The sequence below is a fragment of the Malus sylvestris genome, chromosome 12, assembly GCF_916048215.2.
Source record: "Malus sylvestris chromosome 12, drMalSylv7.2, whole genome shotgun sequence".
Lineage (NCBI taxonomy): Eukaryota > Viridiplantae > Streptophyta > Magnoliopsida > Rosales > Rosaceae > Malus > Malus sylvestris.
Genome location: NC_062271.1, coordinates 1,782,891 through 1,806,557, shown reverse-complemented (window position 1 = coordinate 1,806,557; position 23,667 = coordinate 1,782,891). Strand labels below are relative to the sequence as shown.

The following is a 23,667-nucleotide window of genomic DNA, read 5'->3' as shown; positions in this document are numbered from 1 at the left end:
ACAAAAAATGTTTTTCTTTGACATGCCTAGAGTCTATATTCCTACCATCCTTGCATATAGGTTCCAACCATAGGAAGGTGAAAGATCATCATCCATCTTTGACATTCCCAGGTAACTTCTACCACTATTAGGCAGTCACGTCAGAGGTGATCAACTTGTTGAGAATGACTCGTCAACAAAGAGTAGGGTGGCCATAGACTTTTATGGAGCTCTATCTAATTCAAATTACATGGTTTTTTTTTTTTTTTCAATGATGGAAGGGCCCTTTCACTGTTACACATTACTTCAGATAACCCAATAAAATTTGGTATAACCAAAAAGCTCATTCAACAAACGAAAAAGAGAATTCTAATCCTTACCCCGCAAAGATAGAACGCAGCTCCCCCCACCACTGCCACCACTATCACCTTGCCAGCAGTCACAAGGGTACTGTCTTAAGAAAATCAACTCCGTGTTGGATTCGACGAAGGCATTGCAACACAAAAATTTTAACCCCACAACAGGAAAACAGTCCCGACCAAATTTCGCCACTAAAACCGCGGCTGGAAAAGAACCACCCCCATTCAATCCACATTCACATACCCCTGGTAAAGAACCAAAAACACAAACTTTTAGAAGACGATAGGGCTAAAGGCGCATTTAAAACACCCTGGCTTGGGCTAAGCTGCAACACGCTTGGTCCCGATATTTCGGCTTGTCGGTCAGGCGAGGGGTAATGAGGGAAGGATTGAGATATGGCGGCTAAATCAGGTTTGCCGCTCATAACTTTGAGCAAAGGTTGTGGGAGGAGTAGTGTGTGTGAGAAGGGGGAGCTTATGAAGGAGGGAAGGTGATGGATGTTGGGGGTTGAAGAAGCGCAATTACAGGGATAGATGTTAAATTTGCCGAAGACAAAATACGGTGATTAACACCGGAAAATTGGTAAAGCACACCGGCAAAACAAGCCATTTACCAAAGGCGTGGCCGAAGATTCTAAAGGGGAAAGAGAAAAAGGATAATTGCACAAAATAAATGGTTGCCAACCGACCCCAACCTAAGGAAGGAGTTGGAGGCGAGCTGGCCTTTTTGTTCTTCCCGAGAGAAAAAGAAAGCGAGCAGCCCAGCTATCTAAAGGATACTCTTTTAAGTAACACAAATTACATGGTTAATTAATTTGAAGAATATAAGTACAAATATGCAATAATTTTGTATAAATAAATAATAATTTTATATTAATGTTCTTTTTGATAAATGGTTTTTCCAATCAAACATTATTCATACTAGAAAGACATCTTAATATGGGATTAATCCTGATTGAATATTCTGAATCTGGAAAAGACAGCACTATTCTATATACGCACGTATATATAAATCTCAAACATTTGATAAAATCCAACGTAGGACTTGATTATTCTATTGACTAAATCTCTCAACCTGTTTCCTTTAATTTCCAAACCAAACTATAGGGACATTTGCTCTGAGACCTGAAGGAACTAAAACTGAACCATGGATTGAACGCTTAGCTAGCTTCTATGCAATTCTAGAATGATTCTCATCGTTCCCTTTTAATATTTCATTTTGCAGAATTTCAGGGTGGCCTTTATCTGCTTCAAGGTTTTGGAAGATTCTAGGGGAAGAAGTTATACATATTGTCAAATTGTCGAGCAATAATTTGGTCCTGGAAGGCTTTTGAACTGCATCGTTCCATTTCATGATGCACTTCAGACGTGATTATTCAGCTCGCTGCAGAATAAGAGAAAAACACCACATGATTTTGATTATGGTGATATTTTTTTTGTTTTCCACATATTTGAAGGCGGATGAGATATATATTTCATTTTCTAAATTTTTTTACGTATATAAATAGCGATTTAGGCGGTATTAATTAGCTCCTCACAGTATTGTTTGATTCAGCGAACTTACATAATTAGCAAAACAAATTATCAAACACACACAAAAGTTTCATTGCACATTGTGGTCTAATGAAGAATGCGTAGATGCAGATAGAAAGTAGCAACAACACAGCAATTCCTTATATATTTGAAATCCTGCACAATCACATAACTCTCACAAACAAAATAAAGGAAACAAGCATTAAACAATTTCATAGGTTTTCATGGAGACCCCCTGCATATACATCAAGGGTTAGGTCCTTTTATTCTTTTCTTTTTTTTAATTTTCGGTTATATTTTTTCATTTCTTTTTTCTCGTTTTGATACTGTTGATAAAATTAAGCTGGGATTTTAATTAAATTTCCAAAGGTTATGGTCTCCTTGTTCTTGATCAGCACCTATAGCATCATCGCCAGCTATGTCCAAGCGAGGAGGGCTAAGAAGCATTCCCTCAGCCATGTTCACTAGAACGTTAGGCATATTGAAGATCAGATCCTCATCAACAAACTCCTGATTCAACATTAATCTATCAGCCTCATCAACTGTCTTATGAGCCTGATGAGCATCTTGCTGATCACCCTGCACCTCACTCCTTGAATAAGAACCGTGATCAATTGCAACTCCCATGGCAGCAGCAGCGGAGGATGCTGCCGCCTGGATGTCACGTGGTGAAGTGGAGGCTGGCACGGGCAATGAAGAAGCGGAGTTGGGGAAGTTGAGCTCAGCATCTTGACCCTTGAGAGCGATAGCAGCCACGTCATAAGCAACCGCAGCCATTTCGGGTGTGGTAAATGTGCCTAGCCAAATCCTATTAGGTTTTTTGGGCTCTCGGATTTCTGAGACCCATTTTCCACTGCTCCTGCGCCGTATACCGCGGTACGTTGGGTGACGCCCAGTGGAAGTAGTAGTACTTCCAGTACTGCTTGATGTTGTAGTAGTACTTCCCGTACTGATTGATGTTGTAGTTGTATTTGTGGTGTACATGGTGGAGATGTGGCTGTTGGAAGTTCATGGAGGAAGCCATTTATGGAGGGAAGGTATTTGGGTGATGAACCAATTGTGAGCTAGGTGAAGAGTTTGAGAGGTAGAAAGTGCAAACCAGGTGTTGCTGAACTGCGCCGTGAAGAGAGTTGGGGTGTAAGGCTGTAAGCCAGCTTAGTTTGTGTTGGATGGACTAGTTCTGGGTTGGATTTGCGTATTGTATGTAAACCGCGCATCAAACGTCAATAGAACAGTGGTTTTATATATATCTCTTTTCTATCTTCTATATCACCCCACTCTCCTATCGTACTAAATGCTATCATCTAACAAAGATTTGATTATAATAATGAGGGGATTCATCTTTTCAAGGTGATAATCCCATCAAAGGACAGTATAAATATGATGATGAGGAGGAGACGTGGGGATGGTTAGTGTACTAGAGAGTGGAGCTTCCCACCCTTTCTGTTATCTATATCGCAACTTGCCTACTATATCAAACCGGGTTTTTGAACATTAGTTCTTGAAAAAATATCAAAACTTAAAAATTTCTAATGTTAGCTTATATATTGATTTTAATGTACTGGAATATATTAAATTGACTTGTTTGGACTGAAATGTCTGTACTTAAATATTTTGTATCGAAATATATTATAATAATGAATTAGTAATGTAGACTTAGAAAAAGAAAAATTATGAAATTACTAAAAAAAATTATATAAAAATGACATGAAAATGAATGTTGACATTTAAATAGAATCAAGGGACTAAACTCAATTTTGAATCTTGTACCAGACATTAATATGAACTTTACCTTATTTAAGGATTAAAATCTTGTTTTCTATAACTCAAAGTATAATATAAAAACATAGTCGTTACATTATAGAAAGTAAGCACTCAACTTAAAACCAATTCAAAATAAACTCCAATAATGTTGTAGAAATATAGTGGAAAACATTTAACACACACAAGAGAGAGAACGATAGAGAAGAAAGAGCTCAACTTTCATTTCCTTAGAAATTGTTTTTTAATAATCCATAAGCTCAAGATTATGAGGTCGGTTTGAAAGTACTTTTAAAATAATTAAAAACAATTTTAATTATCAAAAGTCCTTTTAATTATGTTTGACATAAAAAGTGAAAAGTAGTGTTTTGGAGTTCAGAAAAGCACTTGAAGTGCATTATGAAATTAATTCGGCTTCAACCCAACCTATATTGGTTCTAAGATTGTTATTGAATTGGTACTTCAGATAGGAGTTTTGAATTCTATATGTAATCCTATTAGCAGTTTAGTTGTGTGCTTAATCCAAGTATCTAGAAGCTATATGGTTTTCCCTAGACTATATATATGAACATGAACTCAAGCTCTTGGGTAATTATAGGATAACTTAGCAATTCTATATATGATGGATTGGTTTGCCAAGAGGATCGCTGCACACGCTAGATACAATCATATTGATCTTCGTTGTATGAGAGATTGTATTAGGCCTAGTGAGTGTGTAGAAGACTGCTTGGTGGTTTCTTGGACGCGAAGGTTTTGCTGCTACTTGGTTGAGATAGTTGCAATGAACTCTGCTACTACAGGTCAGATGTGTTTGTTATAACGTGTGAATGTTGATGTAGCCTTGTTAGTCTTGCACTTCTTTCAGAAAGTACATGTTGTGTGCTTTCTCTCAGTAAACACGTGCTTCTTTCAAGAACACAAGTTTTTGATATGCTTCTTTCATGAAGTAGTCGCTATGTGCTTATTTAAGAAGCACTTCAAGTGCTTTTCCCATCAACCACTTACATTTTAATTAATAATTTCGAGATACTTTTACTGAAAATGTTTTTGAGTTAGTTAACTATTGAGCTAATCCATAACAAGACTAACTCGATCTCTCTTCATTTCTAGATCATGTGCTTTGTGAACTATAACCGATTGTATGCTAACATAGTGGGGAGTCCCATAATCATTTATACTATGCTGGGTTTTGATTTCCCAATTTAGGATTATCTCTATACATACATGGCCATATTACGTACAAGCATCGATCTCTTTTTGCGAAAATGATTGTGTATGACTAATAGGTTAAATATATTCGATTACATTGGTTTAGGGTTGGTTTGCGATTGTGATACTTTTAAACAAAACACTCAGACACTATTTTATTTTTTTGTTAAAAACACCTCTACAAAAAAAAATTACCAAACACTCAACAACTTTATTTTACATCTGTTTATTCTCACAGCACAGCAGAAGCAGTTTTTTTTTTTTTTTTTAAGAAAAACAAAACAATACCAAACTAGCCCCTAATTGAAGAGAAAAGATCAAAGTAAAGCTAATGACACTACAAACAAAAGTTCATTATCGACCAACAATTTTTGAGAAACCCAAATACCCTCGAAAAAAGTTCCCGATCGCAAAACATTGGTCTTCAGTAAAAAGTCATGGAAACGAATTTTGCTTTAGATACACATTTTGCCCTCAAAACAAGTTTCAAATGCTGTCGGAATTTTTTTTCTGCGGGAAAATAATGCACCGTTTGTTTTAGCGACAAACAAAATTGTCGCATGAAACATAATGGTAATTTTCGAGGGTGTACGCAAACCACCAAATTGATGAGAAAAGGTCTTTCGACCAAATGCATTTCAAACACTTCGTAGTTCTCATTCTTTTCGTGGCACAATGGGCGGTTCAAACATCTACGATGGGAGGAGAGAATGCACAATGATCTATATGTAGTTCATGTTGGTTAATGTTCGAGAGTACGTAGTGCTACACTTATCACATTTTTTACATCACATTTGTATTACCTCTCTAATAGAGGTAGAGTTTACCAACACATGCATACGTTTGGATCTCATCTTTATTAGAGAGGTAGAAAAATATGGTATGGAAAATATGGTAAAAAGTAGTTTCTTTTTATAATTTAATCAAGTTGTTTCGGGGTTTAAGGGTTTCATATTTTAAGTTTAAGATCTAAGATAGGATTTATGTTGGATATGTAGATTAATGGAACTCTAAAACTGGGTAGTGCTAGATAGAATTCACATACCAAACCATAAACTCCAATGTAATGGTTACTTTCTCTTATACATTTTGATTAAAAGTGATATTACTATTTTGAGTAACACTAAGATAAGCAAGAGAGTTTTTTTATTCTGACACACAAATCTGATGACCTAGTACTAAAATTACAAGCTTTTTATAAACACAACGCCTAAACACAGTGCCACACCCACTCAATTAGCTCTCACTAGCATTACTCCACTATTAATCTCTAATTTTAGCACTAAGAAGCGCCTTAAGTGCATGCATTTGCTGCAATACAATCATTAGTTCTCTTGACCAAGCAAGGTGCCTTTTTCACCAACTTGCAGCTGCTGGCAACCAACTTTTAACTTGTATCGTTTAACTCAATGTCCCAAAATGAAAAAGCAACAAAGCAAAAGAATAAAATTCTTGCTCTGATGGGAGCAGACATTTCTTCCCCTTGCTAGTTCTGGGAAGAGGCAGAATTGAAAAACCACCCTTCAAAACCTTACTGTTTAATATAATTTGCATGAAAGTACTACGTGAACTTTCGTAGGAATTTGCGTTGTACACCTATCTTGTGCCATCAGTTGGATGTACATATATATCGATATCTTTACTCAATTGAACGAGAAATTTTTGCATACAATAGGTGTTGTAATATTGCGCTTAAATTAACTAATTATGTTATCCATAAAGATAATAACCTGGTCTAAACTGACTATATTCCATGTTTTAATTCTCTTCATTCATCTTGGTGTACCTATATAGAATGGTAATTATATCGCTTGTAATGTGGTAGGAAAAAAAAATTGTTTACAAATGGCGTACGCAAATAATTCTTTACAGAATAGCGAAGAGGGAGTGGGTAGTCCGCTAAAAGGTTATATTAAAGACAGTTGAGAACCAAATATTAAAGTGAGCTGAAAGAATACGTACATATATAATATTGTTTGCCTATATGTCCGTACAAACCCGAGTCCTGGTAATATCATTACCAAGTTGACCTAGGTAAGACATGTATCCTTCATGGTTGGTCCTATATATAGTGCCTCAAAATCAATAGAAACGTAGTGAACCAAGTTGTGTTTGACCCTAATTTCTTAATCAAAAATCTGAACGCGCTGAGTCTGTGGTTGGAGAGGAATTTGTGGGTTCTGTCCCCCACGAACCAAAGTGATGTAGAGACCATGAACACTCTGAAAGAGACAGCGCCGCAGACAAAGAATTAGGGCTTCTTGAAGGAGATAATATTAATATAATAACTTTCATTCTTAGCAAATCGATCCGTTCCAATTAGCAAAAATTGGACAGTAAGATCATCGTAGGTACCAGCTATTTATCGTATAAAATTCTCGTATTCTACAACAAAAAATGAGGAAAACAATGAAATAGACAAGAAATCCTGTGTAGTAAATAGGTCCTGTGATGATGTTATACTTATCCTTGCTTACAACAGTAAAGCGAGTTCTTACTAAGAAGCTGTTACGTACTATAAGCATACATTATCAACATCTAATATGAAAATAAATTATATGAAAAAAGGTTGGGCAACTTGATTTGATATGTCGTGTCTTGGCCGTGTAACTATTCTTTGGTATATTAATGCCTCCCTCGAATGCTTTGAGTTTAAGCAATAGAGTACGTGTTGAAAATAACACTTTTTCAGTCGACATGCAGCATACAATTAGGATAGTTTCGAATCAACACTCTTTTATGTCAATATCTGGTGAAAATTAAAACGTATACTTACGTCCATCTTACATGCATATAAATAAATAAATAAATACTTCTGGCAAATGTTATACGTACGTACTTAAATAAATTAGAACAATGTTATAGTTAAATTTATAAACAGAAATTCATTATATGGATTTTATCCTGGGTATGAAATTTATTTAGTGATTACTAATTAATTGCCACTACTTTAGAAACTCATGTGTCCACATATTTTCTACAAAAGGAAATCATTTTCTGACTTTGGCCTGTGTTGGCAGTTGTTCACTTTGTAATTAATTGTAAATTTGTTGTTAGAGAGATTTTTTTATTGGGATTTATTTCCTATTAGAAATAAGTTGGGTTTTATTATCTTCTTTTTTCTCTCCAAGACTTCGTACACTATATACTGGTCCCCAAAGGTATAAGAGTATATATTAGAAAATGGATAATATTTGCATTCCTCTTTGTGAATAACATTTCTTCAACGTATAAAATTTATAATCGAAACTATTTAATTTCTTAAATTTTATTTGAAAATCATTCCTATAAAAAAAATCTTTCAAATTAGAGATATTGTAGTCATACTAATGTATCAAATAAAGTAATGGGTCATCATGAACATGTTACCTAGTACCCACACTTCAATTTGTTGCATATTCCTCGATGATTAAATGGGCTTTGATTTGAAGATTTTTTTGTAGAAATAATGTTTAAATGAAAATTAATAAATGGAACAGTACCGATTATAAAATTTATATAATAAAGATATGTTATTTATAAGAAATAAGATACGTGGATTCTCCCAAAAGAGATGCAAGTATTATTTCCAGACACACTTAATTTTGACATGGTATCATAGAAGGATCCGACCTGACACAACTTTGACCGTTCGAAATGTGGACAATGACCCCGATCCAATCCATTCCAATTCTTAAAATTGAATACGCCCAAATTTATTGAATAAGTAGAGATAAAATATAAAATAAATTGCGAAGAAGAAGGTAGCCGATGTGGAGTTAGTTCCAAGTGTGGTCCACTAAAGAGTGTTCTCACGTAAAGAGGCATGGTGAAGGATGTAAGTCCCACATTGAAAATTTGACAGAAATAAAACTGAGGTATTTTGTGATTGAGCCTCACAACTGCTAGACTAAGTGTGAAGAAGAAAGGTTTCTAATGTGGAATTAGTTCCGCATGTGGCCCCAGTGTTTCTAATTAAGGAGGCATGTTGAATGATGTAAATCCCACATCGAAAACTTGACAAAAATATAATTAAAGTCTTTTGTCATGAAACCTCACACCTGCTAGTTACTAGTAAGCGGTTAATTAGTTAAAAATAATATTAGTACTTGATCCATTAGTAACCACCCAGCGCCTTTGTCTAAAATCTTAACTAGGATTTTTTTTGTAAGGTTTTTATTTTGGTGGAGTAGCCATTTGAAATCTATTGAAGCAATTTATGCAGAAAATTAATTGCTTCTTGTCACAGATTAAGCCATTTCGTAGATCATCCTAGCTTTCACCCTGCTTTTCAGTTTTCTGGCGAACAAAAACATTGACTAATCTGAAGTATAGAAACTGGCGATAAGCCAGATAACAATGATGGGTCGGGCTTGAGTATAGTACCCCAGGGTGATATTTGGGACCTACCTGAAATTCAGAACACAGCAAGGCCCATAGGAGAAGGGCACTAATTGTACATGGGATGTAAGATTAGTAGGTAACGGCGCCATGCATAGGTATGCATTTGTTCCTCTCTCAACGTACTATCTCGTGTGTCATCTTTCACTTAAAAATAAATAAATTAAATAATCTCGTGAGTCATCTTAACACATAGGCCGAAAGAATTCGTGTGTTATCTCGCTTCTGTTAGAAAGATGGTATATCAAGTAGTCACTTAAAATAGTACAAAGAGTAGTGTTCAAATAAAAAAAGGTTATCCAACCAACCCTATTTAATATTGAGATCTGTTAGTAAATGAACATAGTTGAAACTAAATTCTAAACTTGTGAAACACATTGGCAAACCCACCAAAGCCCTCCATATAAGGGGTGGGCACTTAGAATTGAAAATCGAAATCAAAATACAATTAAATTAGACTGCACTAAACGGTTCAGGTTAAAATGGTTTCGGTTTGAACCAAACCCCAATGTGGAAATACTGTTTGGTTTCGATTTTGAACACTTGAAACTGCATCGAAATTGAACCGCCCCACAAAAATTAAATAAATACTTAATTTAATACCAATATTAGGTGTTGGGTTCTAATTGGTTATTTGGTCGAGTCCATACACCAGTTTCACTTTCACAAGATCCAAAGTCTTCTCAAGTATCAACTTCTCAAGCCCATTCACAAGCTTATAGGCCTCATCAACCTTTGAAGAGTAAGTATCCAAAAGGAAAGGGAAATGGAAGGGTTGAACAATGCAAAATAGTGAATTGAAAGCTAAAACACCAAAACTTTTTTATTGAATTGCACGAACAATTATTTTTTTGGGGTTGTACTACCAATGCAATAAGGCATATTGTAGTTGAAGTTTGTTTGGACTTTAGTTTTAATATGGTAAATTTGACTTTTTCAATAGGGTTGTGCTAAGGTAATGGCATAAGACATTTTGATGTTGAACTTTAACATAGTGATCATGATTTTTTTTTTCAATTGAGTTGCATTAATGGCATAAAGTATTTAGGTTGCAAATGGTACTGGTTGAAACCGAACCAAACCACAACCAAATGGTTTTGTTCAATTTTGGCTCACTCTTCAAAACCGTACCAAACTTAACCACAAAAAAAAAAAAATTGGTTTGACCTCAAACCTGCAGTGAACCAAACCGTGCCCATCCTTACTTTATATTGTTGAAGAATAGGATCCTAAATTGGACTTATGACAAAATAATATATAATAATTATTGGAAGATTCCACCTCTAATATTACCGAGATCTTTTGTGATAAAACCCAACACATAGTAATAGGTGGTTAAGTTGGAAAAATACTGATAATGCTGGTGGTGGACCATGCTAGGCCTATAAAGTTTATCATGGTATAAGAGCAAACTATTCTCTCGATACATCTTGGCTCAAGTTATTAAGCTTGAATCTGCTTCCTTAAGTTGAGTTTTCGAAAAATTGCGCTCCAACTTAAGGGAATTGGCTCAACGACTGGGCATTTGAAAAAGATTGACGTTGGATCAAGTGACCAAATACCGACCATGCTCTCGAACATATTGGTTTCTGATGCAGGAATTGGTTTCCCTTGTCTCTTGTATGGAGCCACTTCTGAGGAAGTGTGTTGAAGAATAGAATTCTACATCTGGCATATGACAAGATAATATGGGTAATGCTATTCGCACATTTTTTTACCTCTCACATACCTTTGTTAATTTTTATCATTGATATTCTTTAATTCATTCAATTCAATAATCAAAAATTGAAAAAGATATGTGTGAAATAAAATGAATGTGCTAATAGTGCAATAGAACAATATGCAATTAATATAAGAGAATTTTCGTAAACAAACATTTCAAAACCTGCTGTCTCTCAAACTCTCAGACTCTCAAAGGCACTAATTGTCCACATTTGATGGGACTTTGTGATTCCACTTTTGCTAATAAAAAAGATACTCCTTTAATTAACACTTACATCAAAACCTCCAACTTTCTTAATTTTCATGATTAAGCTTTTCTAGGGTGACAACTCACTCCCATATACCGATAAGACAACTTTTAGCCACCATCAACCCAAAAGCTAAAAAGCCTAATTTGGTTGGCAAATATCCTGTTTATGTTTTCCGGCCATGTAATTAAACCCTACTTTGACTAATCTCCCTCTTGCTAAACCAATGACCTTCCTTATTTACCACTTTTTTATGCCACATTATCCTTTTTTTCTTGCTGTAATTATTCAACAATCCTTATCAAAATCGTTCGTGATCATGCATTGGGGTCCCATAGCTATAATCAAACTTGTCCCACTACATTTGAATTTGATGAAACAGATTTCTTCTAGTACGGTATCGACCACAGTGAGCTTCTGAGTTTTTAGCATGGGAGATATACTTTCATTGGATGAAGTAGCTTTATAGTCAGCTAAATAGAGTTGACATGGTTTTTCCGTACAATAGTTTGTCGAATCAGAAATCGACACCTTCGTGTATGTAGTTGGCATGTTATGCTTCAGATCATAGTTTTCTTTTATCTTTTTTTAAACAAATAGATAAAATATCCCAGTACATCATTTGTAATAATCATAGCATGAACTTAATCTACCAGTTTCTAGGGTAGACATTTTTTTATTTACATAAGTGATATTCAACATTAAATTCATACTAGACTACGGAGAAAGAGATTTAAACTTGAATATTGAAAAGACATCACATTGTTCTAACCAATTTAGTTAAATCCAAATTTGCAAATTATATATGTAGCAATTAACAAGCAAAAGTACGTACTGGTTTGGTATTGATGTGCTTTTATAAAAAGTGGTTATAAAAAAAAAAAAATTAAGCTCAAAAAGGTATTTGGTAAACACTTAAAAACAGTTTATTTTTACAGTTTTTGGTGAAAAAAGCTGAAAACGTAAAACAGCAAAAATAAGCTTATTCTCACAGCTCAATAGAATCAGTTTTTTTTCAAAGCACAGCAATACCAAACTAGCCCCAACATCCCATTAATTTAAATTATACATACACAACAAGATTTTAGTCTCAATTGAGACCGTGTTATTTGGTGTTGAGATAAAGCAAACTACTCTGAATTGTTTACAAAAGACTTGATAGCATTCCGACACTTCCCCTCCACACCAATCACGAGTTTTTCTCTATTCCTCTCGTGTATCATCGTAACGCCATGTAATGCTAGATTCATTATCTCCCTTAGAATCGGGGAGCATGAGGTTAGTCATAATCCTGGACAAATGAAAAGCACATGCCTTAGCCTGTGGGTAAAATAAAGCAAAGAAGTCAAGTTCAGTGGGCTGAATCGAACTCTTCCCAGGTTAAGCTTGTGCTGATATAGATTGATACACGCCTAAAATAATTATATATATGAACTTACTTTATCGCACGTATGACACATGCATTTAGACAAAATAGAAGTTCACTCAATCATATATAGAAATAGCAAACTTATGATAGAAGAAAAGTCTAAAATCTTAAAGGATTCGCAATACGATTGAGATTAATATAGATGTAAAGATGTCTAGTTTCTTTGTATTTGTTTATATATATTTCTTCTTCTTTTTCAGTTGATTATCATAGCCTCTCACAACTCATCAGGTCAACAAAATTTAATCGGTCATTCTTTTGCTAATTTAATTACACCGGCCAATCGATATTTTCTAAAGTATAAACGTTATCAAAATCGATCGAATTACCATTGTTTAACATGTACAAGTCGATGTTATTCATGTACGTTGTTAATGTCCAGTAACAATTAACTCAGAACCGATAATTACGTAGCAATTTAAATCCGGCCAATAATTGTCAGGTAAAGACTTATAAAATATGAAGGGCACTTAGCCATTCTTTATTCAGAAGAGAATGTAACATTTGAATTTTTTATGTTACCTCAATAGATAATTACTGAAACCAATGCTGTACGGCAAGTCAGTTTATCAACAACAACACAACAAAAGGGCCGACATCGTTCTGATAATAATTTATCTTTCAAAATATGAACTTAACCCGCCTACTATTAGGCCTGCAATATCTGATAAGTGATGTGACTGAGGGTAAGTGAAATGAGAACAATTAAAAATCTAGGACTCGCCTACAACCATAGGGCTACACAACCTTACCAGCTAGGACGCTGGCACCCATTTCATGCTCAACTTTTTGAATGAAAATCTTCCCCCAAAAAAAGATATAATATATATCATTTAAGAAAAGGGATTTTTTTTTTTGTTTTCAAAAAATTGAGATTCGTTGTGGAGTTCAAATTATATCGAACTTCAAGTAGCTTAATCTTAAGTTGTATTTATAGATCTTCTTTACAAAATATTAGCTAAATTGGACATCTAAAGCATCTAATTGAGTTCAAAGAATTGACGAACATTATATTCTAAAAAATATTGAAATTTCATTTTCACATTAAATAGGCAAATGGCTTCGGATTGAATTGAAAATTTTGCAAATGTGATCTATGAATGGAGGCTTAAAGTTTCAAATCGTTGAATTTCGATATAGAATGAGTCCCACCACTAATCTTTATTTTTTGAAAAAAAAAATGGAATTCCTTCTCTTAAGGAGCATTTCCAACAGCCTCGTAACAAGGCTATTTGGATATTTTAATGGGAAAATCACAAAATTTCAGTTCCAAGGGGCTCGGTATATGCCTTACTACCTTGACATTGTGAACAGTCTTTTGCTTGATTTAGCGAGGAGAGAGAAATTCGCAGGCTGCCTATACATAAACAATTCTTATTTCATTGTTCTTCCTACACACGCTGCATTGTTCTTGCTCCGCACGTTGATTGGGTCGTGGACTGAATATGTTGACAACGGGGCGGTGAGCTTTGGACGAGCTTCAACTAGCAGATTCGAGGACGACGACCAAACCCTAGATATGGGAAGACAGAGTCGCTACTATTAGTTACGAAACGCCAAGCCCAATAAGATCTGAGACGATGCAACCTCAAGGGGCCGATGAGATGTGAAATTGGTGAAGTAACAAACAGCGGAGGGAGAGTGACGGAAAGATAAAACAGAAGAACAAAACTGGTGAGAGAAAACTTGACGAAACAACGAAGAAAATAGGAAAGGGATGAGGAAAGAGAACTTGACGAAAAAACAAAGAAAAATAGCTTTAGAAAACTATAGTCGGCGGGGATTTTTTTGTCAAATGATTGAGAACAAAATATTTAAAAGTTGAATTATTAAATAAAAATTATTATAATGTTTGTTAAAATAGAGAGTGCTGTTGAAGATAATAAATTAAATTTGCTAGATATATTAACTTTTCAAAACTATTCAGTAGTTAGTTTAACAAAAAATTAACAAAATTGTTAGAGGTGCTCAGAAGGGCATATATATAAACATATGTGAACTTTAAAGAAAAGCTCTTAGTATTGTTAACTTTAAATAACATTTTTACACTAAAAAGTCAATCATGATATTATTCACTTTACCTTATTGTTAAAACTCAAAGTTTTCAAGCTATTTTCCTTAGTTTTCCTTAAACATACATACATACATGTTTGGACCTAAATTTACATCATCGGCCCGTGCGATCAAGGCCGTTGAGTGAGCATTGCTCCACACCGTCAGATAGGAAAGTTAAGATAATTTTATTGTTGTTAGGGAATAATATTATGATTTTTAATCATAATAATTATCTTTTAATAATGAATTATCTTGACACTTTTTATACAAGATAAATGTGACGCAAACTATACCGAAGCAAGCAGAACAGTTCAATTTAATTTGGGATTCTTATCATTCGACGCGGGGATTAAGCATCATGCATTATGAGAAGAGTCCTAGCACGTGGTGGCATCAGTTGGTGATCAAGGTGGAGTCCAACTTGAAAGATTAATTACGTAAGCTAATGTGATGCATGCATGGGATAATTATTAGAAAACTCAAGGCTGCCAAATAGGTGAAGTGAATATCCTATGGATAAAGCTTGATATGCCAGGGCTTTGGGACTAGGATTTGAACGACAATGCTTATCTTTAGCAAAAGACGGAATTGGCATGCCATGATTTGTTATGTGGTTTTGGCTGAAATGCGTTAGCACCAAAGAGATTTGAGTGCTACGATTCTCATTGGATAATCATCCCCGCGTAACGATTATTATTTGTGGTGGTGATTGATGGTCACGGCCGGGTTTTATGCTAAGTTAGCTCTATAAATAGAGAGGCAGTGGTGACGAGAAGAGGCCCCTGCAAATCAACACAAAAATTGCCCTGCGCAAACTCTCACAACTTGAGATCTTTTTCTTTTCCTTTTTCGCTGACACATCTTCCGTTGGCATCAACAGCACTGTGGAAGCAACCGGTGATATCTTAAGTCGGCATAGATAGCTCTGTCACCGTAGAGTCGGTCGGTCTCGCAGTATCTTCCGTTGGCATCAACAGCACTGCGGCGAGAACAGTCGATTGCCTATCCAAGTCTCGGTCGAGAAGGGTTTTCGAATCCTTGTTGGTCGAGGTCATCTCATTAGCCTTCTCGGCGAGGTGAGGTGTTACAGTTATTACATTCGGCACATTGTAAGCCGAATTCCGTTCGTGAACTTTGTAAGAAATAGCAGCCTTGTCTTCAGGCTCGAGAACCCAAGAGGCCGAGACGCGTTCCTTTCTCGGCCGCAATCGCAAGACGCAGAAGTCAGTAGCGCGACCCAACGCAGCATCATCAAATTTACTCCTCGGCCGAGCCTCGGCCGACGAGTTGGCACGCCCCGCAATCACCGAAGGACGTAGTTAGCTTAGAATATATTCGGCCTGCGCGCCACGTAGGCTTTGTAATTTCTAGGGTCAACATTTTGGCACGCCCGGTGGGACCCAGTGCTAATACTACGAAGTTCATATGATATATCAAGATTCCAATCTGGCTCAACATAGCCGATTGTACGAGCTCCTGGATGAATTGAAAAAACATAATGAGGAATGTAAAAAATCTTTGGAAGTAGAAAAAGTTCTTCGTGGCCATAGAGATATGCAAAAGTCATTCGCTTGCATGTTGAAAATAAAAGCTCATGTTACCCTGCAAGAGCAATGGGTAAATGAAGACAGGGCTAGATTTAATGCCTGGCTAGATGAAGAACATTTTCCTTACGTTTCTGATTACAGATCAATTCCATTTGAAAAATGGTTAGGTCCAAAGGCCGGGGGGCAATTTTTCGCTCCGGCCACAATTAAAATTCGGCCTCAGAAAATTGTCGAGACGGCCGAAGAAGAACATGGGCCACCTGTTTTTTTGGTTGAGACTGAAAGTGTGGTCGGCCTAGAAGAAAAAATTCAAATTTCTGAGCCACAACTCGACTTAGAAAATGATTCGTCAGAAAAGTGCTTCAATGACGAACAAGGCCGAGACATAGGCCTAATCGAAAAAATCACGCCAATCGACATGATTGTTGGTGATAAGGTCGATATGGAGAAGTCCCATTCGGCTAAGTTGTTTGAATTAAAAGCCGAAATTATGCCTGGGGGGCATAATAATTGTTCAACACATTCGGCGGCCGAAAATGAAAAATATTTCACCAAGTCAAAAGTATTTGGAGATAATTCTTTATTCGGCCTAGAGCAAAATCAATTTCAAATTTTTGTTATTGCAAGATCTCGGCTTGGAATAAAGCATTGTTGGCCTCCTCCTGACTATGGTTCGGCCACTTTTATTTCCATGTAGAAAAAATAAAATAAAAAAGAATAAATTATTTTCTTAATCATCTAGCTAATTAAGCCGATGCTTAAGAAAATAAAGGGAGACAAAACATTTTGGCCGAGGTCTAGATTAGGCCGAAGTCGAGAAAAGTAGGAAAGAATTTGGCCGTAATTGCGGTTGAGATTATGTGCATGCATTGCTAATATGGGATTAATATATATACACATCGGCATCACATCAAGCAGCCATGCTACTTATATATATTAGGCCACCTATATATATATATATATATGGGTTGAAGTAAGGTGGCAACTTGAAAGATTATATTAAGCCGATGTCGAGGTCGAGAAAAGTGAAAGGCCGAAGGAATGGAAGGAATGGAAGGCCGAGGGTAGTAAAAAGAAAAATTGGTATCAGGCATGCGCTCGGCCAACCATTAGGCCGAAGTCGAGATTTTAGCCAAAACCAAAGTTGGTGGTGGGTTCTTACCAGCATTATATATATATATATATATATATATATATATATGTCGGCAAAGGCGTGGAATTATGTTTATCAGTTCTGTTCAACTTTTGGTGGTCGTCTCAACTATCTTGGTCGCACTATGAGCCGAGTCGAGCGATGAAAAGTTTAATGGTCGTGACGGGGGCAAGGACACGGCTACGAATGTATCTTGTGCCGTTTCAGGAAGGGATATGGCAACCCAAAGCAGCCCAGATGGTTTGGAAATGGGGTTAAACGTCCTTAATGATAGCACACTTCGACCTACAACTCGAGTTCGGTGGTATCGATTCTTGTCTGGGTTTAGCTAAACTATGTTTCAATGTATTCGGTGGTGTCGGTGCCGATCCTAACTATTGGTCATGGGTGGTGGTGGTCCTACATAGAAGTGGTGGCATTCATGAGAGGGGTTACTTAGACCCAACATTTCTTGACCTCGTCCATCTTTCTCGACCGTGGCCAATTTGTCTCGACCTATTGGCAGGTGTTGGGTCCTTCGACCGTATTAGATGAATGGTCGAACAGGAGTGTTATTGCCGAGGAGCAAACTTTCTCTTTCAGCGATACGATGAAATGTTGTTTATCAACCAGTTAATTTCCTTAACCATTCGGCTTATAGGCCGAAGCTCAAGGAAATTGGGGGGCAATGTTTGGACCTAAATTTACATCATCGGCCCGTGCGATCAAGGCCGTTGAGTGAGCATTGCTCCACACCGTCAGATAGGAAAGTTAAGATAATTTTATTGTTGTTAGGGGATAATATTATGATTTTTAATCATAATAATTATCTTTTAATAATGAATTATCTTGACACTTTTTATACAAGATAAATGTGACGCAAACTATACCGAAGCAAGCAGAACAGTTCAATTTAATTTGGGATTCTTATCATTCGACGCGGGGATTAAGCATCATGCATTATGAGAAGAGTCCTAGCACGTGGTGGCATCAGTTGGTGATCAAGGTGGAGTCCAACTTGAAAGATTAATTACGTAAGCTAATGTGGTGCATGCATGGGATAATTATTAGAAAACTCAAGGCTGCCAAATAGGTGAAGTGAATATCCTATGGATAAAGCTTGATATGCCAGGGCTTTGGGACTAGGATTTGAACGACAATGCTTATCTTTAGCAAAAGACGGAATTGGCATGCCATGATTTGTTATGTGGTTTTGGCTGAAATGCGTTAGCACCAAAGAGATTTGAGTGCTACGATTCTCATTGGATAATCATCCCCGCGTAACGATTATTATTTGTGGTGGTGATTGATGGTCACGGCCGGGTTTTATGCTAAGTTAGCTCTATAAATAGAGAGGCAGTGGTGACGAGAAGAGGCCCCTGCAAATCAACACAAAAATTGCCCTGCGCAAACTCTCACAACTTGAGATCTTTTTCTTTTCCTTTTTCGCTGACACATCTTCCGTTGGCATCAACAGCACTGTGGAAGCAACCGGTGATATCTTAAGTCGGCATAGATAGCTCTGTCACCGTAGAGTCGGTCGGTCTCGCAGTATCTTCCGTTGGCATCAACAGCACTGCGGCGAGAACAGTCGATTGCCTATCCAAGTCTCGGTCGAGAAGGGTTTTCGAATCCTTGTTGGTCGAGGTCATCTCATTAGCCTTCTCGGCGAGGTGAGGTGTTACAGTTATTACATTCGGCACATTGTAAGCCGAATTCGGTTCGTGAACTTTGTAAGAAATAGCAGCCTTGTCTTCAGGCTCGAGAACCCAAGAGGCCGAGACGCGTTCCTTTCTCGGCCGCAATCGCAAGACGCAGAAGTCAGTAGCGCGACCCAACGCAGCATCATCAAATTTACTCCTCGGCCGAGCCTCGGCCGACGAGTTGGCACGCCCCGCAATCACCGAAGGACGTAGTTAGCTTAGAATATATTCGGCCTGCGCGCCACGTAGGCTTTGTAATTTCTAGGGTCAACAATACATATATATATATATATATATATATATATATATATATATATATATATATATATATATATAAAATAGGAATTTTAATAAAACACTCCCGGTACTGTTCACTTTTAATAAAAAATCACATTTTAACCTTTAATTGGCACTATTCACTATTCATTTAAAAATAACTTTTTGTTAAAAAAGAAATTTTTTAAAACTTTTTGTTAGTTTTTCTTATAATATATAGTATGGCATAATGTGCTTTTTAATTATTAGATTCAAATCTGAGTGATCAGATTTGTACCGAAAGTAAAGGAGAAAAAGAGAAAAAGGAGGGAGGACCTTCATACTTTAGGGCTCAAACCCTTTTTAGATTTACATGCACAAGTTGGATAATCCTATGCTATGCTGTGATGTTATGTTCTCGCTATATACACCAGGCCCAAAAGAATCAACAAGAAAAGTAAAGGGATCGATCCTTGTATCTGCCCCTACTTCTGTGTGTCTGTCTTCTCTTTGAAATGTCATCATCCATCCATCAATCCTGTCCGTCCACTATGAATCCAGCCATCAACGATGTGATTGCCAGCTAAATCAGTGGGACCCAACCTCCCTCATTTTTTGTCTAGGGTTTCTCTCCCTCATCAATGTTCTTCCCTCCCTTCATAGCGAGCAACTTTTCGGCGTAATGAGAACACACTAAATAATACTTTCATTGTAAATTATAATAAGCATAATTTTCCTTAAAAATATAGTTTGTGTTGAATTCCACATTGACTAGAGAAAAATAAGAAAAATCATTTAAATAGAATTATTCCATTTTAATTAACATTGAGATTTTTTGTGATAAAATCTTACACATAATATATTGGACATGACGTAATTACCAAGTTAGAGACATTATTGATGTTGTTGGAAGTGGACCCTCGGCCCATCATTCTACACTTTGAATGTACGGAAGATATATCAACAATTCGTTTACTATTATTACCATGAATGAACGTAGATACATCAACAATATCGTTTATTTTTTATTATAGCAAATAAAATAATATATTACGTGTTTGTGGAGTGTGTATACTCGGAAAATGATTCTTTCCAGATCTCTTCCTTCTAATCCACTTAAAAATTTATAATAATTTTAGCTGTTAGATTAAATTTCAATGGTCCGAATCCTCGAACTTAATAGATTAGAATGAAAAAATCCGAAGAAGATCTTTTTCCCGTATACTCGACATCCATAAAAACCTCTCGGCCACAGGGCCATGGGCGAAGACACCATGATCCAATAATCCTCGATGATACCACGTCAGAAGCAGTAGAGGAAGGCAAGGACTATGATTGGAAGAGGGTTGGGGTAGGGGGAAAGGGTACTGCAGCACCTGATCAGCGTGGTTCATGGGCCACTCGTGCACCTTTTAATTGTATAATTTCTTGTTATTTGTTATTATTATTAACTTGGTTGTACATCGATGTGCATATGCATGGATGGAACGTTCTGCTGCTTCAAAAGCAAGCTATCAGATCTGACTCGCTCAGACTGCTTAGAACTCAGAGACACGAAAAGACTGAGATTCTTCTGTACACTACGTCCCCATACCCTTTCCTTCTATTATTTCACATCCATAATTTGCCCTTAATCTAAACTGTTTTTTTAATGAATTAAATTGGTTTCTTACTTAACAAAACATTGGGATGGGAATCACATAATTAAGGTTTAACTGTACGTAGTATGGTTTGATATCAATAATTCACTCAGGCAAAACCCTAATCCAAAACAGTATATCCACGCATGCTTGAGATATTGTGTTTAATTCTTCCTTACTCTAACTGTGATTCTCATTAGCTTCACATTTTCTTAATCTTGTGGCTGATTCACGATCCATCATGTTGATTCATGACTACATGTGTCCTTGTATTATTACAAATTATGGTATTTAGATGATTCTTACACAATGTTACATGTATGGATGGTTGCTAGCTTGATTGGGTGAGGTCACATCCCTATCTGGTCGATTAAACGGGTTAGAATGTTGTACATATAACTAATATTCTAGATTCTAAGAATGTAAGTTGGGAGTTTACTTTCTTCTTGAAAAAATAAAAGTTGGGATGTTAATGTTCCTTCTCTTTCCACTCAACCCATATCTCATCGGCTCCGTCATCTCTTCTCCACAAATCTATCGTTCCGTTGTCATATTCACCAATCCACAATCCAGGATCTCCACAGAGAAAGGAGAGAGTGAAGAACAGCGAAATTATAATTCTCTCTCCTCCTCGCTAAATCTTGAAACTCACTGTTCACTAAATTAAAATAGCAAAGCAGATAACGAGGTTGTGGGAGCTGGATTTTAATTTAAATATTGGTAGAATAGCCAAGGAGTATACAAGGCTGTTGGAGATCCTCTTAAATAATTTCCCCAAATTTTAACCTAAATTGGTAATAGAAATCGTTTCACACCAGCAATTAGGGGAAATATCCCTTTTAAAAGTTAAGACAGCAACTATACTTAAGCATTAAGTGCCTTCCATTTTCAAACAACTTCAGATATAGCCATAAAGTTCATAACCCTAAATAGAGTAATGTTAGGGAGATTAAATTTGTAGGCTAAATTTTGTAAACTAAATGACATAAAAGTTGATGATTGAATTATTATTTAAACGTTTATAAATGTGCTCATTTCATATTGATGACACATGATTTAGTTTGCAAATTTAGTTTATAAATTTAGTCTCTCTAACATTATTTCTTAAATATTGTTTAAACAATACCTTAAACTAATGATTGTTCAATTATTGCAAACATGCATGATATAGGGATTAATCAAACTGATTGTGTGGAGATGAAAGCGACGAGAAGAGGGTCGAGTTCTGCAGCCGTATTAAGTGAGAAAGGAGGTATGTAATGTCAGTAAATATGCAGCATGCACCGTGACTGGTGGTAATCACATGGTCTTGATATTTGTGTGTTGAAATATTATTACATACCAATGGTCCAATCCAATAGACTCAGATTAAGTGGGGTACACTCCATAAATCATCCGCAATCAGATTTCCGGCTGGAGAAGAAAATTTGTTCGTCTCCCTCTACTTGTATCATGGCATTTAATATATCAGTCTATATTTCGTTTACACTAAAAAATTTGTAGCAATAGTACTACTACTTTAGACAATTCTTTCAATTATTTTTCGTAGCCATTTAAAATTAGCTACAGTGTTTGAGGGCCTTGTCGTTGCAATATATATGCATTTGCTTTGCTTAGCGTGCCCTATTTTGCAAGATTTCGAGGTAGTAAAATTGTTTTACCTTTTCTTCTAATCTTTTTCTTTTTGCTTGAGATCTGAGAAACTATTGTGATGATTAAACAAAAAGAGGGATTATCTTTAGATTGAAATTTGGCCATGGATAAACGCCCTCATTTTTTACTAATGCGATGTTATTTAACAGGACAAACGTTATAATTGAAACCATTTATTCTCTCGTAACCATATTTTGTCCTTTGATTATTATGAATTATTCATGCCCTAGCATTACAAGATTGTGTTTTGGTTCACCCGGTCTGATAGCTAGATACACTCCTCCAAGTGGACGAATATGAAGCCAAAACATAAAATCTTTGTGAAAGCTATCCAAAGAACCACCATTTTTAAACAAGTCTTAGTTGCCCAAATAAGAATTCATCTATTTTCAAAGAAAAGAGGAATTGAAAAATAACTCTTACATAGGATTTGAAGTACTTCTGAAATAAAATAACATCCTTTTCCAAGGAAAAATATTAGTCATGGCTAGGAAATAGGGATTATATAATAATTTGGTCTTAATGCATTATTAGTGTGAAAATAATTATGGTTAAAATATAAATTTAAAAGCTTTAATAGTAAACTTGAAGATTAAAAGCATGAGCAAAAGTTGGAAGTGTAATTAGTTTAAGCAAATGGGTGATTGACTTTGACCATTACGACAGGGTTTTTCAATTTAACAATGTTAAATAGGTTGCGCCGAACACATACATGTTTCTTGCTCATTTCTAACACAACTAACTTTGTGATGTGCTTGTAGGCAAACTGAATCAGTCTCGTATAGTAGGACGCCATCCTGGTGACACCACCATTACCAGGCACGGATCCAGGATTTAAAAGTGGTTGGTTGAGTATTTAAAACTACTTATGTATTTTTCTTTCCTCTTAAATCTCAATCCTGCCGGTGACCACTAAATATGCGCCTCTAGTACCTGCATTTTGCCGAGTTACTGGTCTATTAAGGGCATGTAGTGTTTATCCCGTCATTGACGTTTTTATCTCTTGTTTCAGTTTTAGACAGGTGACACATACTCATTGATAAGGGTGCTAATAGAATGTTG

At 36.1% G+C, this 23,667-nt stretch overlaps 1 protein-coding gene across 1 annotated transcript; it reads right to left on the bottom strand.

Moving 5' to 3' along the window:
* Positions 1-2,222: 2,222 nt before the first annotated feature.
* Positions 2,223-2,855, bottom strand: LOC126593514 (ethylene-responsive transcription factor ERF024-like). Its single transcript, XM_050259606.1, has one exon. It carries the CDS (start codon positions 2,853-2,855, stop codon positions 2,223-2,225), a length of 633 nt encoding a protein of 210 aa, XP_050115563.1.
* Positions 2,856-23,667: the final 20,812 nt, after the last annotated feature.